This window comes from Trachypithecus francoisi, unplaced genomic scaffold, assembly GCF_009764315.1.
Source record: "Trachypithecus francoisi isolate TF-2019V2 unplaced genomic scaffold, Tfra_2.0 Lachesis_group13, whole genome shotgun sequence".
Classification (NCBI taxonomy): Eukaryota; Metazoa; Chordata; class Mammalia; order Primates; family Cercopithecidae; genus Trachypithecus; species Trachypithecus francoisi.
In genome coordinates this window covers 110,880,744-110,898,532 of record NW_022681458.1, presented here as the reverse complement: position 1 = coordinate 110,898,532, position 17,789 = coordinate 110,880,744, and the positions used below count along the sequence as shown (strand labels likewise).

At 40.6% G+C, this 17,789-nt stretch overlaps 1 protein-coding gene across 3 annotated transcripts in view; it reads right to left on the bottom strand.

The window, feature by feature from the left end:
- The window catches only part of NCKAP5 (NCK associated protein 5), an 881,023-nt gene that overhangs the window by 302,359 nt on the left and 560,875 nt on the right, over positions 1-17,789 (bottom strand). For all 3 annotated transcript variants that reach the window (XM_033231708.1, XM_033231709.1, XM_033231707.1), the window contains one exon: positions 368-517. In XM_033231708.1, the coding sequence (XP_033087599.1) occupies positions 368-517 (150 nt within the window). The remainder of the gene's footprint in view (positions 1-367; positions 518-17,789) is intronic.

The window sequence follows — 17,789 nt, the reverse complement described above, 5'->3', positions numbered from 1 at the left end:
ATATTTTGCTTAGTCATTCATTCATTCATTCATTCATTTTACCAGTTACTCACGAAAACAAAGTAAAATATCACATAGCCCCTTACCTCAAGGAGCTTGCAATTTTAGAAACTAATCCAGTTTGAGGGCTGAATTCAAGTTAAAATCAATTACTGCCCTATGTACTCCTTTTAAAACAACATAAAGTCAAGACCCTTTCAGTGCTAACTTTTTGTTCATCGTAGGCAAATCTCAGTAGGAAATGATAGATCGTATTAGTGTGGGAGAACTGAAAAGGGAAGATTTATACTCACTGAAAACCAGTGCCAATAAAAGAAGCAGAACACTTATTTTTCTTGAAGAGTGTAAAAATTGCTTCATTTCTTACCTCCAGAGCTTTCAATCTCTCTAATAGCAATTTGGTCTTTTCTTTCCCCTCATCTGTACTGCTGCTTTCACTCCTCGAATCCTCATCAACCACCATGTGAAGATCTTCCAAAGCTTCCTTATGTTTTCTCTCTTCCTCTGACAGCTTTTCCTGAAGCAAGAAAGAATTACTGTTTTCAATAATCTCCACTGAAAAATAAGCATGAGTGTGAGGCTGGAAAGGCTGGAATCCTTCTCCTGCATGTGCATTCTTCTGGGGCTGGGAATTTGCTAAACAAATTCTGAGAGGGGTTTATTTTTTAAAATGTAGATATTTATACTGAACCCTGGAAGGACAAAGCCATTGGGTTGCCATCTTTGAATGCAGATGTCCTTTGCACAGGTGGAGAAGTGACTGAGCCAGAGAAGCCACAGGTGGGGTCATGTGGTTAATCCAATTTTATCTGCACAATGAAACTCAGCTATACTGCAAACTGCTGAAAAATAGATCAATTTTGATACTTTGATTTGTGAAAGGCATAGCTCCTCAAGATAGGATCATTAAAGTAACTGGACATGTAGCCATTTAATTAAAAGAATATAAAATACCACAAAATACTGAAATAAGAGTGATTTCAGAGTTCAAAGCTCATACCTATTAGTTCTTTCAGCTCCATAATGACACAACTTTTAAGGATCCCTTAGTCCCTTTCTGTAACACTGTTCAGTGTTCGTACTATGGCCTTGAGGCAGACATAAAACGTTATTTTGTCTTGACTCAATGTTGGAAGCCCCTCACTCAACCTTATCCCTGGAAGCTTTTGGAAAGTTGAGAAGTATTAAGTTAAGCCTCACGAATAGCTCTTGTTTTCAAGGGAAAAAGAAGTATCAAGAGATAACCATATTAAAAAAAACACACACACATCTATTTTATGCATGGAGACTCTTGCTCCCCACAACCAGGTGACATCCTTCCATTACACTATTTAATTCTAAACACAATGCTGCAGAAATCTTTGCTTTAATGTAGCTCGTTATCAACCATCTGAACAAAACTGGATTATCAGTGGTAAGAGACTTCTCTATATTTTAGTACTAAGCTAAGATCTATTTGCAAATACAGAAGCACAAAAGGTATCATTCTTACCCTTCAGGAGCTCATACAGTCTACTTAGAAAAGAACAACACGAAGAAGAAAGAAGAAGAAAGAAGAAAGAAGAAGAAGAAGAAGAAGAAGAGGAGGAAGAAGAGGAAGAGGAGGAAGAAGAGGAGGAGGAGGAGGAGGAAGAATAAAGAAGAAGAAGAAAGAAGAAGAAGAAGAAAGAAGAAGAAGAAAGAAGAAGAAGAAAGAAGAAGAAGGAAGAAGAAGAAGGAAGAAGAAGGAAGAAGAAAGAAGAAGAAAGAAGAAGAAAGAAGAAGAAGAAAGAAGAAGAAAGAAGAAGAAGAAGAAGAAGAAGAAGAAAAACCCACAGCGTTTTCAAACTGTGTTCATCAAGGTGCTTTGAAGGTTCCAAAAATATTTACGTGATGAAAACAAATTAGGAAGTATGTAAAAATATGTCTTAATGTATATGTATATATTTATACACACATATGTATCAGTGTATGTGTGTATATATAAATCACTTTAGACCACAAAGTCAGTGAATTCATCCATGTGAACCTGTTATGCACAGATTTCAGGATCTAATTTCTCCTGTCATCTCTGTATATGTAAATGTGTAACTGATTAGAAAGGTTGTAGTTCTTTAGGAAATCAGACCCAAACATGCCTAACTGTATACCATGTGCAGGTGTGAGTTCAGCTCAGATAAATGCCAGGCAAGTTTAAGATGTACACCCACAGGCCAGGAAACAAGCCCAGGTCATGGTAGCATTTTTATAGCTTTGAATTTTTAGGGTTTGGCCACCTGTAAGACTTACATTTCCATGATAAGGAAGATGAAGTTTGTACATATTGTTCCTAAACAAAGAGGTATTTTTACTTCTGTTTTGTAGTTTGAGATGACTGTAAGTAAATACTAACCTAGGTTTATGAAGCAAGCTGTTTTAAAATTATCTTCATTTGACTTTTCTGTATATAGTTTTTCATTCAACTCAGCATATTCCACTTATATTTTACGCATATACATATGTATATACACACACATACATATATCCATGCATACAAATACACATATACACAGTCACACATTCCTTAGGAGATTTCATCATTGTGTAAACATCATAGAGTGTATTTACACAAACCCAGATGGGACAGCCTACTATACACCCAGGCTATATGGTACCTAGGTTAGAATCCTATATACCATGTTACTGTACTGAATACTGTAAGCAACTGTAACACAATGGCAAGTATTTGTGTATCTAAACATATCTAAACATAGAAAAGGTACAGTAAAAACATGGTATAATCTTAAGAGACCAGCATCACACATGTGGTCTGTCATTGACCCACATCTTTATGAGGTGCATGACTCTGTGTGTGTGTGTGTGGTGTGTGTGTGTGTGTGTGTGTGTGTAGAAGTATCCTATAATAATCAGAGCTCAATAGCTAATTAAAACAAAGAAAAGCCACTGGGGTGGTAAATGAAAAGCCAAAAGACTTCGGAATGTGGGAGCCAGATTTCAGGTCTACCATTTATTTAGCAGTTTGGTACATGATCTTAGACAAACTTCTTCTTCTCTCTCTTTTTTTTTTTTTTTTTTAATGGAGACTTGCTCTATCACCCAGGCTGGAGTGCAATGGCATGATCTCTGCTCACTGCAACCTCCACATCCCAGGTTCAATCGAATATCCTGTCTCAGCCTCCCGAGTAGCTGGGATTACAGGCGTTTGCCACCATGGCCAAATAGCTTTTGTATTTTTAGTCGAGACAGGCTTTCACCAGGTTGGCCAGGCTGGTCTTGAACTCCTGACCTCAGGTGATCCACCCACCTCGGCCTCCCAAAGTGCTGGGATTACAGGCCTGAGCCACCGCACCCAGCCTTGGACAAACTTTTTAATTTCAGTAAGTCTTGATGTCTTTGTCTCCTAAACTCCCAAATGAGGCTAATGCCAACATATATATACTCACACACCATATAGTGAATTCTTGTTATTCACAGTAATTATGTTCTCTAAAATTTTCATGAACATAACACTGACTTAGGAAATGTGAGATTATTGTTCCTAGGGAAAATATAGAGTTAGGTTCCTGTGAGCCTCTGGTCACATTTTCATTAACCGGCCATTATATAATCTTGTTTTATGTGTATTTCTATTTAAAGACACCTTATATTTAACACATACTATTGACATTGACCTAACAGCCAACAGCACCGTAACTCATGCCTGAAGGAAGCTTATCTAACACACAGGTATTTTATCTGTAGGGCACATCACAGTCTATGTGTGGTTAGGAACACCAGACAGAGCTTCCCACTACACTCAGGGCCATTTCAAACAGTGAAATCACCAACAAAAAGCACAAAATACAAAAAACGTACCACTAAATAGACCACAAACAGGACACTAGTTTATTGCATGAAAGCTAAAACAACAAGGCACAGTGCTGCCTTACTCCATCCCAGCCAGTAACGTGAACCTTGGGTGACTAGTTTTTCACCATTCCACATTATATTCACAAATGACCACAAAAGTGACACAAGTATTGATTTTCGGGTCGTAAATAAATTTCTGTGAGTAGAAAATTTGCAAATGCAGAATTTGCAAATAATGAGGAGCCACTGCCCTACCCTTCAAACACACACACACACACACACACACACACACACACACTTTCTCTCTCTCTCTCTCTCTCAAAGTGCCTAGATACAGTGCCCAGGTATTATGATGTAGAAATAATTAAAGACAATATGGATTATATATGAACATTTAGATTACATAAAATGTAAGGGTCACTTTCCATAATTTGAAGAAAGGGCAGTCAATGAAAGCTGTGAGACATGATTCCATGGAAACTGAATGTGACTCATACTCTAACACAGTGACACAACTTAAATAGTTAGAGAGGCATAGGGTGGGTGTTTGGTCAAAGAGAACATTTTAAAAGGCTCCTAGTCAAGAGTAAGTTTTGTCCTTGCAGGTTTACAAGGAAATCAGTTTGATTATAACAGAGAAAAAATTTTTGAGAGAATATTTGAGTAATAGGATTGGGGAGAAACAGAGGGAGAGAGGATGCTTGGAAATGAGACAAAAATTCAGACACAATTCATTCATTTGTTCATCCAACAAATGTTTTGTTAAACACTGATGACTGGCCATTTGCTGATCTAGGTACTGGAGTGGGGAAAACAAGACAAAATTCCTATATTCCATGAAAGTATATTCTAATGTTGGGAAACATGACAAACTCCAAATCAAATCTGTAAGTAATATAATGTATTAATAGCTGGTGGTAAATGCTATGAAGAAAATAACACCATGTGATGGAGAGTGGTATAGTTAGGGGCAATGTTAGATGTCCTAACATCAGAGTGAGGCTGAGTGAGGAGGTAGCCATTACAGCGAAGGCCAAACAATGAGGAGGAAGTAGCTGGGCAGTGGTTTGGGGAACAGCATTCCCAGCAGAAGGACTAGCAAAGCAAATGCTCATGGCCGGGCCAGGCCTGCCTTACTGGCCAGCTGAGGGAGGGTCTGTGGTGGAGCATAGCGATTACAAGAGGAAGGCTAGCAGGAAATGAGATCAGAAAGAGAGCTGGACCATAGAAGGTCTTGTGAGGCATAGGAAGAAGTTTGGATTTTATTCTAAGTGCACTAAAGAGGAACTGAAGTCTAGAGGTAGGGGAGTGGTAGGTTCTGATTTACATTTTAGAAACATCATCCTGACTGTTGCAGTGGAGAATGGGCTGTGGAAGGAAGGAGCTAGGAGACTAGTTGGAAAGTCTTTATACAGAAGGAAATGAAAATCAGGAATATGTTGAAGGTCAGGACTCACCAAAAGCAGTGGTTCAGAATCTACCACGGACGATGGGTCAGATGCCCTGAATTCAGTGCTCAGATTTTACAATCTGGAACTTTCTGGGCAAATCATTCCAACTTTTTAGGCCTCAGTTTCCCCCAGAGATAAAGTGATAAGTTGAACTCAATGTCTCTTCCAGGGTTAAAGTTCTAAGAATTCAATTACTCAAGATACAGTTTTCAGAAAGAAAACGTTGTCAAGGCACTCAGTGGTAGCAGAAATGACAAGAGAACAGAAAAAAGTCCCTCTACATTTTGTAATAAGAAGGTTGTTAGTGGTAACTTGAGAGCTATTTGACTAAAGTGTGACAATGGTACCCAAATTGTCAGTGGTTAAGCAAAAAGTAGAAAGAGAGAAAATAGAGGCAATTTTCTCAAATGCTCATTTGAAAGTTTGGCAGGGAAGGAAATCTAAAGAACTGTAGCTGAAGGGCATTGTGGAGGCAAGTGGAAACCTTTTTCAAGATATAAAAAAACGAGATTGTTTGAAGAACTAAAGAGAAGAGGGAGCACGAGAGAGAGAGTAGCAAAGGTGGGAATGTATGAAGAGATTTCTAAAGCCAAGAAGGCGGGGGATGAACGGCACTGGTAGAGGAGTCAAGGTTTGGAAAATACAGTTCCCTGTAAAATATCATTTACTTACTTATTTATTTATTTTGACACACAGTCTCCCTCTGTCACCCAGGCTGGGGTGCAGTGGTGCGATCTCGGCTCACTTCAACCTCCGCCTCCCGGGTTCAGGTGATTCTCCTGCCTCAGCCTCCCGAGTAGCTCGGATTACAGGCATGTGCTACCACACCAGGCTGATATTTGTGCATTTAGTAAAGATGGGGTTTCACCATGTTAGCCAGGCTGGTCTGTAACTCCTGACCTCAGGTGATCCACCCACCTCAGCCTCCCAAAGTGCTGGATTACAGGCATGAGCCATACCGCGCCCGTCCCCCTGTAAAATATATCACTTACAGTTCAATTTCTCAGTTAGCATTTCTAAATCATTAGTGTCTAGCCTAAATTCTTAGAGAACAAGGATTTGAGTACAAGTAGCTCATTTGGGAGACGCAGGAAATACCAGTAGGGAGGTAGAGAAGTGACTCAAGGAAGGGAAGAATTATCTAACCCCAGGGTGAGAGAGCTGAGGTGTTGGTACCCCAACCATGGAGGAATCATTAGTTGAGGCCAGTTCTTGGGGCATTCATTTCCTGGCTCTTCCGCCTGCTGGAGGCAGTGAGGCTTTGTGTAGTTCTCACGTAAAAGTGTTCTCTGACACAGATCCTGGCAGCTGGAAGTCACAGGGCCACTTTGAATGGTTCTGGGGTGTAGGGACTGCCAATGTGCTCATGACAAAGAGGCTTCAAAGCCGCTCTGACGTAACGTCACCCAGGACCAAAAGACACGTCCACATGCTGCTCACAGACTAGTCACTGACCTAAAGGCATACTTGCCTGTGCTGTACATGATAAAACGCCCTGATGCAAATCCAGAAGGTGGGGTTCTCTCTTATTTCTTAATCATTTAAGATTAACCTTTCATTTCCTTAATCGTTTACCAATGAGAGTATTAGAGTATAATGTAACATTGAGAAAGAGAGAAAATGGAAGGGACATATTTAGAGTAAGTGAATGAGCAAAAGAAACAAACAGGTGGAGAGACAGAAGTAGAGGGAAGACCTGAGTGAGTGGAGAGAAATGTGGCTATATCCTGTTCACAGATCACCATAGTCCATTTTAGATAGAATAGCAGTTGGATTTATCTTACACTCATAAAAACATGACAGTATTTTTAAAAATCAAGTATATGGATTCTATCCAAAAATAAATAACTCACTTTAATCAGGAAAAAAAATAGAAATTTTAAGTCCTTTGCCAATTAAGAATCTGAGATATACACAGTGAAAAGAGTATAAAATAGAGAGTCAAAAATGTGTAGTGCTAAATACTGTGTATTCATCTTATGAACCTCTTCGAGGGAAATAAGAAAAATAAACCAGGCCCACTCACGAGGATGCCAAAGTTGAAGAGAATAAGTTGATTTTAGAGGTGACCTGTTTTCATTTTTATGGCGTTTAATCAAGAGTGAATTCTATAAAAGTGAGGCTACCATACAAACAACTTTCACTCCCCACATATTTCATATATGATTGAGACCATAAGCTTGTTTGCCTCAACAAATACCAGCTAGGACTCAGAAAGCTAAAGATTTAGGAGCTCAGTTTGCATCGAAGGGTTTAAATTAAATTTCACCTTGTTGGTACACAAAGCAATCCTTAGAGCTGTAAGTTTCTCTAAGTGTTACGTAACCAGGGGAATGATTCACATTTAGGGGAGCACTCATCTTTTGTTCTCAAGCAGGCAACATCATCAGGCCTACGTAAAATAACATCAATCAACACAAAGCTCTGGAATGCATCAACTGAACTCAGATGGCATCCCAGGAAGCCCGGTTAGTCCAAAGAGAGGGCAGCATGGCTCTTCATGGATGGCCAGCTGCTGCTCAGTCTATACCCTTCCCCAAAATGTGTAAATGTGACTTCTTCATCTTCTAGTCACGGCTTTCCCCATTCCAGGACACAGGAGGACTCAATCAATGTTCCATAAGGTTATTCTGTAATTCATTAATCAAGCTATTCATTTAATATTTGCTGAGCAGTTCCTATATGCTAGGCACTGAGGAAGATGCCAGGCATACAAAAGTGAATAAAAACACGTGTGGCCCCCGTTCTCATGGAGCTTACAGTCTTGCGGAAGATAGCGATTCATCAAAATATCAGAAGCAAACATAAAATAGCACTGTAGTGTGTGCTGTGAGGAAGAGTTTCAAGGTGCTTTGAGAATAGATAATAGAGTGATATAAATGAGAGGTTGGGAGAGGTTTTCCAGATTGAGGCGAGATCCGAAGGCACAGTGAGAGTTAACCAGGAAATAACCATGATATGAGAAGAGGAGAGGGCAACTGAGAAGTCCGAAAGTAGGCCAGGGTTTCTGGGGAGGGAGATGAGGCTGGATGGGCAGATGGGGCCAGGCCACTTGTCAAGGAGTTTTGTCTTTACCCTCAGGAAAATGAGAGGCCATTGAACGGAACGCCACTGACTATTTTCAAGTATGGTAGCAGTGAGGGTAACATGGTCAGATTTGAGTTCTGAAATCTCTCTCTCATACAGCGTGAATGGGTTGGGGAAGTTAACACATGTCAGAAAAACAAGATGCTGCTGCAATAGGCTAAGCAGGAGATGAAAGAACCGTTGTTAAAACAACAGTCCCACAAACTGAGAACCCACAGTTTGTAAGGCGGTCCACAATTCTAATTCTTTAGTATGCCCTTCCTCTAATAGTGACAACCAGCATTTCCTTATTTCAATGTTTCTCATAGAGTGGGTCATCAGCCACCAGCATCAGAGTTGACAGGGGCTAGGGGAGGAGAAGAAATGCTGCTTGTTTAAAATGCAGATTCCTTGGTGCCCTCTGGCCCTAGTGACTCACAATACCTGGGAGTGGGGCCAGGAATCTTTCATTTTAGAGAACACTACAGGTAATTCTAATCCAAGATTAAGTGCCTCTGGACAAAGACACTTGAGCATAGAACATAAATCACTTTTACTTTAGATAAGCTTTTGAGGTGGCACATTTGATTTAATTTCTATTATTAATAAGTAACATGAGCAGATAATTAATCATCCAAAGCAACATTCACTGGAGAGTAAGAGTGGGTGTGGCTATGAATAGTACACTGGAACAGTAGGTGTAACCAAACAAACTGATACACATTTACCTATAGCTTGCTAATCCTCCTTCAGTAATAGATGTCCTATGCAAACTACTCTACCTTCGAGTGATGAGAGACCCCTCAAAATTTATATTTGAGTTCTGAGACTCTAGGGCCCACTATGTTACGACTGTTCCTTTTCATAGAAGCAGATGGCATTAACAGCCTGTCACTACTTTCAGTGGCTTCTAGAGTAAAGGGCATTGAGGCTCCAAGAGACAGGTTCTATGTTTGCAACAATCAAGGGAAACATATGCCTACAACTCTCTTGCGTAGAAAGCCTCAGTAATTTAGGCTGGGCGTGGTGGCTCACACCTGTAATCCCAGCACTTTGGAAGGCTGAAGCAGGTGGATCACGAGGTCAAGAGATCGAGACTATCCTGGCCACCATGGTGAAACCCTGTCTCTATTAAAAAAATACAAAAATTGGCCAGGCATGGTGGCTCACGCCTGTAATCCCAGCACTTTGGGAGGCTGAGGCGGGTGGATCACGAGGTCTAGAGATCGAGACCATCCTGGCCAACATGGTGAAATCCCATCTCTACTAAAAAAACACAAAAATTAGCTGGGTGTGGTGGCATGCGCCTGTATGTAGTCCCAGCTACTTGGGAGGCTGAGGTGGGAGAATCACTTGAACCCGGGGGGTGGAGGTTGCAGTGAGCCAGTATTGCACCACTGCACTCCAGCCTGGTGACACAGCAAGAGTCCATCTCAAAAAAAAAAAAAAAAAAAAAAAAAGCCTTAGGGCTTAGTAATTTAAAACCAATGCCTGCTTGCCCCTTGTTTTAATTAAATAGAGAAATCTGCCCATCAGTGTCCCAAATGAGGTAGAAGAGTGGCAATTTGTTGTCACAATAGGTTCACAATTTCTGTCATAAGAAAAGTAAGAAGAAAAGTTGGAGCATTTTCATCCCAACCCCAATACTCAGTTCCACTAGGTGGATATGGTTGCCTAGTTTTGTGTACAAAGGTCTAACCTCAACACGGTGACCCTTCTGCCTTCTACACCATCACTCGGGGAGTGACTCTAGGACTGTGACTCCAGGACGGTGAAGATAACTGAAGAATCCCAAATTATGGCAGAAGGCTACGCAGTAAACATCACATTCGGACATATCTTGGTATTTTATTTGACAGTCAACCTTCTTGAGGATCATCAAGCACCATCTCACTAGGATCTAAAAGTCTGTTCTTCTCCAGGGTAGAGACATCTAGCCCCATTTTTAATAAGCCTTAGAACAAGTAGAAGTAAGAAATCTGCATTCCCTCCTAGCTCTGCCACTAGCCAGCTGTGTAATTTTAGTTATCACATAAATTCTCTGTCCCTCAATTTCTTCATCCATAAAATAAAATGCACAAACATAGACTCACTCAAAGGTCTCTTCTCGCTTTAAATTTACACAACTCTGATCATCTGTAAAAACTCAACTTTGAAGGATAAATACTTAAAACACTGCTGAAGTTCAGGGGTTTTTAATACATAATTTCATTAAGATTAGATCTGCCTAGAAGATTCCCTGAATAATAAAACTTCTGTGCTTCTTTTCCAGAAGTGTATTTCTATCTTCCCATTTCCTCACCTTCTTGGGGAAAAAAAAAAAAAAAAAAAAAGTCTTTCTCTTTTTGCTGTGTACTTGTCTTGGGCCCTAAGGTTAAAGCTACCTGTAAGAAACAACAGGCCAGTGAGAGTTTAGTGAAAGATATTCCTAACCCTTTCCAAAAATCATGCCTAATATGAGCCCTTACTAATGGCATTTGCTTATGGGAAGAATAATCCCAAGTGGCTCCTGGTTGCAAGGCCTTAAAAAAATTAAGACAATTCACTCATCTATTTTTATTATTATTATTTTTAACTCCGACGGTGGACACAAAGCATCCGTGTAGTAACACTGCACGTATCCTGATGGTAATAACAGTTACCCTCTGTTTCCAACTCATTCATTACGTTTCTGATGGGGACTATCCTTAAATCTTAGCACTGTAGGGGGAAAAACTCTAAAGTACTTACAGTTTTTTAACTTGATGGCAAAATGAAATTACGGGGATAGGAAGAAATATCCAACTTTAGGAACTAGTCAGTTGTAGAAGTTAAAACAGAACTTGTTCATTTTGAGTATCTAACCATGTGTCAAATCTACCTACTAATTCAGAGCAAAAATATAAAAAGCTATAATTTAGGACTGTTCATATGAGGCAGAGATCAGGCTCTTTCCAGAACACAAAAGACATAATAAATAACGATTCATATTTGTATAACATCTCAGGGTTAAACCAAGTGAGTTCAGACATACCATTTTACATACGGCAAGGGCGATATAGGGCAAATATTCTGAACTCCCTTTACAGACAAGGAAACAGCCTCCAATGGGTTGTTAGGTGATCTGTTTAACAGTAAGTGGCAGAGCCAGAATTTAAATACAGTTCTGATTTTGGATGTCATGCTCTTTCCACAGACTCGGTGACCTCTTTTGGACTTTGCCATGCATGTACAGATCTATCCCTAATGGTAGTAATTCTATCTGAGAATCTGTGATCTTTAGCCAACCGTGAACCATGCTACGGGCAGCGTTTCTCCCAAGGCTCCCAGGCCATTCCTCTACAGAGTTGGTGTTTATATCAGACATGTCAGGTCTGGCCTCAGATGACTACCAGCAGAATAGTTTAACAAACCACTAGCACTTCCATAGTTAATGATGACTCAATTAGTTCAAAACATAAACACGCACCATAACAGGAGCTAAACGGAAATGCAGAGAGGCCAGCCGTCTGGCTGACAGCCGCTGCAGCGTGCCCTGGTTGCTTCAGCTTCTGTGATTTATTTACTCATTTGTTTTCTGGTGGTGGGGAGGGTGTGCAAAATATATTGTCACTTTAGATAGCACTTCAGCAAATACCATAACAACGTTCCCAGGGATTGCTAGCAGCTTTTGTTCAGCACAAGCATACTAAATTTTAAAGAGGGAAAAATAGCGTCAGATAAATCACAGATTTTAAAAGAACATCCCAATTTGTTCACAGTTTAACATTACTACTGTCAGGCAAAACATATAAAACTCTTCTTTTTCATCTCTGGATTTGACTTACAAAGTGAACTAAGCACATGGTAAAATCCCCAAGATTAAATGTGTATGATGGATAAGAGAACAAAGTGTTTTCTTTATGTCTCTAATATGAACCCACAACCATTGACATATCAATCCACATCTCCTCCACATTACTCTTCACTCAAAACCCTCCTCAACATTGCCGACCATCTTCTATATTGAACAGATCCGTGGAGTTACACTAATAAATTTTCAGATGATGCTTTTACTGCCTGCTCCATCTATCAGCAACATTTATTTCCCTAAAAACATAGCTTCAATTCTAAAGCCACTTTACATAAAGGGAAACTCTACTGTGGAAGAGAATGGTGTGAAAAGTCCCCCTAGACTTTCTTTAAAGGTATGCTCCAGGTGGCTGGACATCTAAGAAGACTAATAACAGAAATTATGTCCTTGTAGCCCATGGATAGTTGTCTGAGTATAACCAAAAAAAGAAGGTAAGAATGCCATGTAGATAGGGAATTTCAGTGGGTAATAGTTATACTTAAATGCTTAGAATCAGGAAAAAAACAAAAAACAAAAAAACCCTCATAACTTAAGGTTGAAATTTGCAATTCAAATTCAATCCCCCTTTACCTGTTTTCTGAAGGAATTCACAGGGTAGGGAAGCCAAAGGGCTTTCACAGGGAAGCTGAGCTCAGGGACTGAGCAAGGGCCATCCCAGAAGGCAGTGACATCCCAGTCACTGAGTTGTAAATGGTAGGTGGGTGGCTAGAGTACTGCTGTCTATTGTACTCAGCTGCAGCAGCCATGTGTCTGAGATTCCCCGATAGAATTTTAATCAAAATAAATTTAAGCCAACATAAAATTTTCCTACCTGTTTTGTCACAAAATGGATGAACCTGGAGGACATTATGTTAAGTGAAATAAGCCAGGCACAGAAAGACAAATATCACATGATCTCAACTACATGTGGAATCTAAAGAAGATGAACTCAGAATCAGAGAATAGACTAGCAATTACTAAGGGTTTGGGTAGAAGCAGGGGTTGGGGAGATATTGGTCAAGGGATACAGAATTTCATTCAGATAGGAGACCAGGCGCGGTGCGGTGGCTCACACCTGTAATCCCAGCACTTTGGGAGGCTGAGGTGGGTGGATCACGAGGTCAGGAGTTCAAGACCAACTTGGCCAACATGGTGAAACCCCATCTCTACTGAAAATACAAAAAATTAGCCGGGCACGGTGGCATGCACCTGTAATCCCAGCTACTCGGGAGGCTAAGCAGGAAAATTGCTTGAACCTGGGAGGCGGAGGTGGCACTGAGCCGAGATCGCGCCACTGCACTCTGGCCTGGGCAACAGAGCGAGACTCCATCTCCAAAAAAAAAAAAAAAAAAAAAAGAGTTAAGTATACTTAACAAAAATGTATACTTGAAAATTGCCAAAGGCATAGATTTTAAGTGTTCTCACCACAAAAAATGATAAGTATGTGAGGTAATGCATACGTTAATTAGCTTGATCTAGCCATTCACAATGTGCGTGTATTAAAACATCATGTTATATATCATAATATATACACAATTTTATTTTTCAATTAAAAAATTTAAAACAAAATAAAAAAACATCTATCTAGCTGTTCTCCAGATGACCAAGGCACTCAAATTTTTGTTTTAGAAAACGTGGTCAATATCATACCATTTTTGTGTGTGTGGCAATTGCTCGCAAATAAATAGTTAAATATCTTCTAAGCTTATTAAAATGAACTGATTAAAAAGCAACTGCTTCTATAAAGAAATAATTCTTTAAGTGTTTAAATGAAATAATAATAATAATAATAATAATACATAGCTCCTATGGAGAAGGGAACTTCTCAGTCCAAGTTCAGTAAGTAGATACTGTATGCAATTCACCAGGTCACAGTTATAATGTAAGACTCTCAGAGGCTGGAATAACATTTTCTATATGACATCCCCATCACCACATACTGCACAACACAGAAGGCATTCAGTAAATGTTCAATGTTGGTGAATATGCTGATGCTTTACCTCTGATGATACTGGGAGTAAGAGTATTGCTGAACTAGTTAACTATTCCTAAGTATTTTCAATAGAAAACATTTTTTAAACAAGTATTTTGGCATCATAGACATAAAGCAAAAAACCAATAGGATATTTGCACAGAAGATAAAAGCAGCACTGAATTGATTTTCTCTCTTAGAAAATGAGATTTTGCACGCTTATCCTTTAAATGACACCCTCTGCCACATGCATCTTCTCACATAGGAGCAAATCAACTTTTAAGCCATAAATAGTTTTCTGCCCTAAGATGCCCTGGGAATTTCTGGAGACTCAGAGACCAACTCCCAATCAAGGTACTCTATTCCTCCCACCTTCTTCCATTCTGGGGTTACCTAAAAGAAGAGCTTGAATAAGATGCATTAACTACACGACTTTTGAAAGTCAGAGATAAATTACATAGTTCATTCTCTTGGGGGTTCATGTCAGAAAAGAGAGAAGCTCCACCTATTTGCACCTAAATGGAACTTAAGGATAAAGCAAGAAGGCTACACTTCTAGTACCTGCTGTCTCTAGTCAGGCAAAACTCAGTGCATAGGGTAGGGCTGAATTCCTTGAAGATTGGTACTGAGGACATTTTTGCTAGTAATACTGTCCTGGTGTACTTTTTGATGTTAAAACTATATTTTTACCCCAACCCCTGAAAGTGGCAGGAAGCTATCACTTGAGGTGCTTCTTTGTCACACAGTGGGATGTACATTCTGACAAACCACTCACAGCCTCAGTGGGAGTAGACAGGCAAAGAGCTACTTGGCGAAGACAGCTGTAATCCTGCCAGATGATTCATCTTGGTAAGAGAGGAAAGGAAATTTAGATAAATTAGCAGGAAATAAGTATGATCCTCAAAGCAATTAGAAAAGTCAGAATATGTATGTGAAAAAGCAATAGAACAGTGCATCCAAAACTTGGGTAACCAGTTTCTTAATGCAAAATCTCTGCGTTTAAAGAATAACAAACTGGCCAAGCTGTGGTTCTCATGATAAATGGCTCTCCCGGAAAGGCTCCTCCAAATTATTCCAACTAAATAGTCTTCTAGATTTCACCAAGCCATCTTAGTGTTAGGCAACCAAGTACATCTGTTGCCACAATCATAGGGAGAGGGAAGTAGAAAACTATCCACTGAGATGGATGCTGGTTCCAGGTCTGCCACGCGTGGGTGGTATGACTTTGGTAAAGCTACTGGGATATCTGTGACATCATTTCCTCACAGGCAAAATGAGGCGGTTGGATGCCGGAGGTAACGTTTAGCTCTGAGAGTCAGTGACTTCAAATTACCTGTCTTGCCTTCTATTCCTCCTCCTGAGCACCTAAGACTGTTAACCATCCTGTTCACCCCACATGGTGACTGACCCGCCTGTGTCACACCACAGCTCTTTCCTTAGAAACCAGACAGATGCTGGCCACACAGTGCACATCAGTATGACAATAGTTGGTAAACACGGCCTGTCTTGGCTACACAAATAAATATGAGATTATCCAACCTCTCTGAAGCAGACCTCATCTCTAAGATCCTGGATGATCACTTTATAGACTCCTGCCCACAACAACCTTGAAGCATTCTGGCAATAACTCCCACTAAGCTGTAAGGATGCTGCCCGGTTCTCCGTCTCTCTTTCAACCCAGCAAACATAGCACTCCTGTGTGTCAAAGATTATGCCAGACACTGATGGGAGAGTCAGAAGCAATTATGGTTCAGGCCACTCTAGAAACTCAGCTCTATGCATAATGCTTTGAACTTGTGGGGCTGAGAGGGGTTCGCTGTGAGAATCAGCCCTGGGGACTGGCTGCCCACATCCTCTCTGCCAAGCTTCCACTGAATTTCCAGGGCCTGTCATTATGTCAAGAAAAAAGTCTCAGTTTGGTAACTGTCTAACATATGCTAATTGTTCAACTTCTTAAAAAGGAAAATAGGCCTCAAGCTCAGTTAGCAGGTACCACTAACTAGGGCAAATTTAGAGTCCTGTCTTTTTTTCATTTAGGCCATAATGTCCTCCTACTAATGCAGATGAAATGATTTTCTATTTCTACGAAGGATTTTCCAGCAGCAGGGTTTTCCTCCACACTCTGCTTCCTCAGACACCTCTGCTAGTTCTCACCCACCCAGTCCAGTCTAGGGTCTCTGAATAGGGCCCACCCCATGCCCTAGTCACTTTTCTGAGTGACCCACTGACCTCTCTGCCCCATGTCCACTTCCTCCCCAGCAACGAGCTTCCTACCAACCCATGCTTCAAACATTGCTGGGAGTGAACTCCTCAGAGCCCTGAGAGGTTAAGTAACTCCCCAAACATCAGGCCGCTTGTGAGTGGCTGCTCAGTGATGATCTGAATCTAGGCTGTTGGCCTCTGAAGGCTTTAAACTTATCCAACATTCTCTGCTTCCTTTCACCAGGATACCCATAGTCCTCTGCTTTCTTGCATCACAGTGCCCATAACCCTCTGCTGTCTCTTATCAGAGAACCCACAGACCAAAGGATATTCCCATTTACCTGAATTTTACCCACTTTCAAAGACCAACTCGACTCCCATCTTCCCCAGAAGCTTTGTATGTCTCCTATGCAGAATGCATAGGCTGGCCACTCTAGGATAGAGGCTGGTGGTGGGTTAGTGAAAATGAGACCACAGCCACAGGAAGCTTTCACATGGTGAGCAAGAAAAGAGAAACATACAGTCAAGCCTAATGCCTTGCAGTACAGTGATTTCCTTTCTTTTCTTTTCTTTTTTAGGGTCTGTGTCGCCCAGACTGGAGTACAGTGGGGCCATCGTGGCTCACTCTAGCCTGGACCTCCCAGGCTCAGGTGATCCTCCCACCTCAGCCTCCCAGGTAGCTGAGACTACAGGCATGCATCACCATGCCCAGCTAATTTTTTGTATTTTTTGTAGAGACAGGGTTTCACCATGTTGCTCAGGCTGGTCTGGAACTCCAGGACTCAACTAAGATACCCGTTTCAGCCTCCCAAAGTGCTGGGACTACAGGTGTGAGCCACTGCGCCTAGTCCATAAAGATTCTTAACCCGGGCTGCATATCAGAATAGGCCTGCGGAAATTTAAAAAATCCTCATGCTCAGGTCACATCCCAGACCGATTAAATCAGGATCCTTAGGGTGGAACCAGCACATTAGTGTTTTTGTTTTGTTTTGTTTTTAACTCTCCGGATGATTCCAAGGCACAGTCAAATTTGAGAGTCACTGGTGTAGAAAGTAATTAATGCCATACTTCTAAGATATGGGACTTGGAATTAAAAGATCAAGTCCACTCCCAGCCTGACTCACTGTATGACCTGAGAAAGTCAACTGCCTGTGTCAAACTCAGGTTCTTCACCAGAGAGGTGAACTTGCACTTTCTGCCCTCTCTATTTCAAAAGGTTAATATGAGGTTCAAATGAGATGATGCTGCAAGAGTACCCTGTAAACTGTAAAACACATATTTATTATGACTGTGTCCATTTTCACTACCAATTCCCCAGTGGTGATGTTCAAAAGCTCAGAAGAAAAAAACAGGTAATAAAAATGCACAGAAAAGAAAAACACAATAACAGTAGGGTTAGAATAATTAAATATAGTGACCCAAGAGAAATAGAACCTATTTTATATCTTAAGGGTATGTT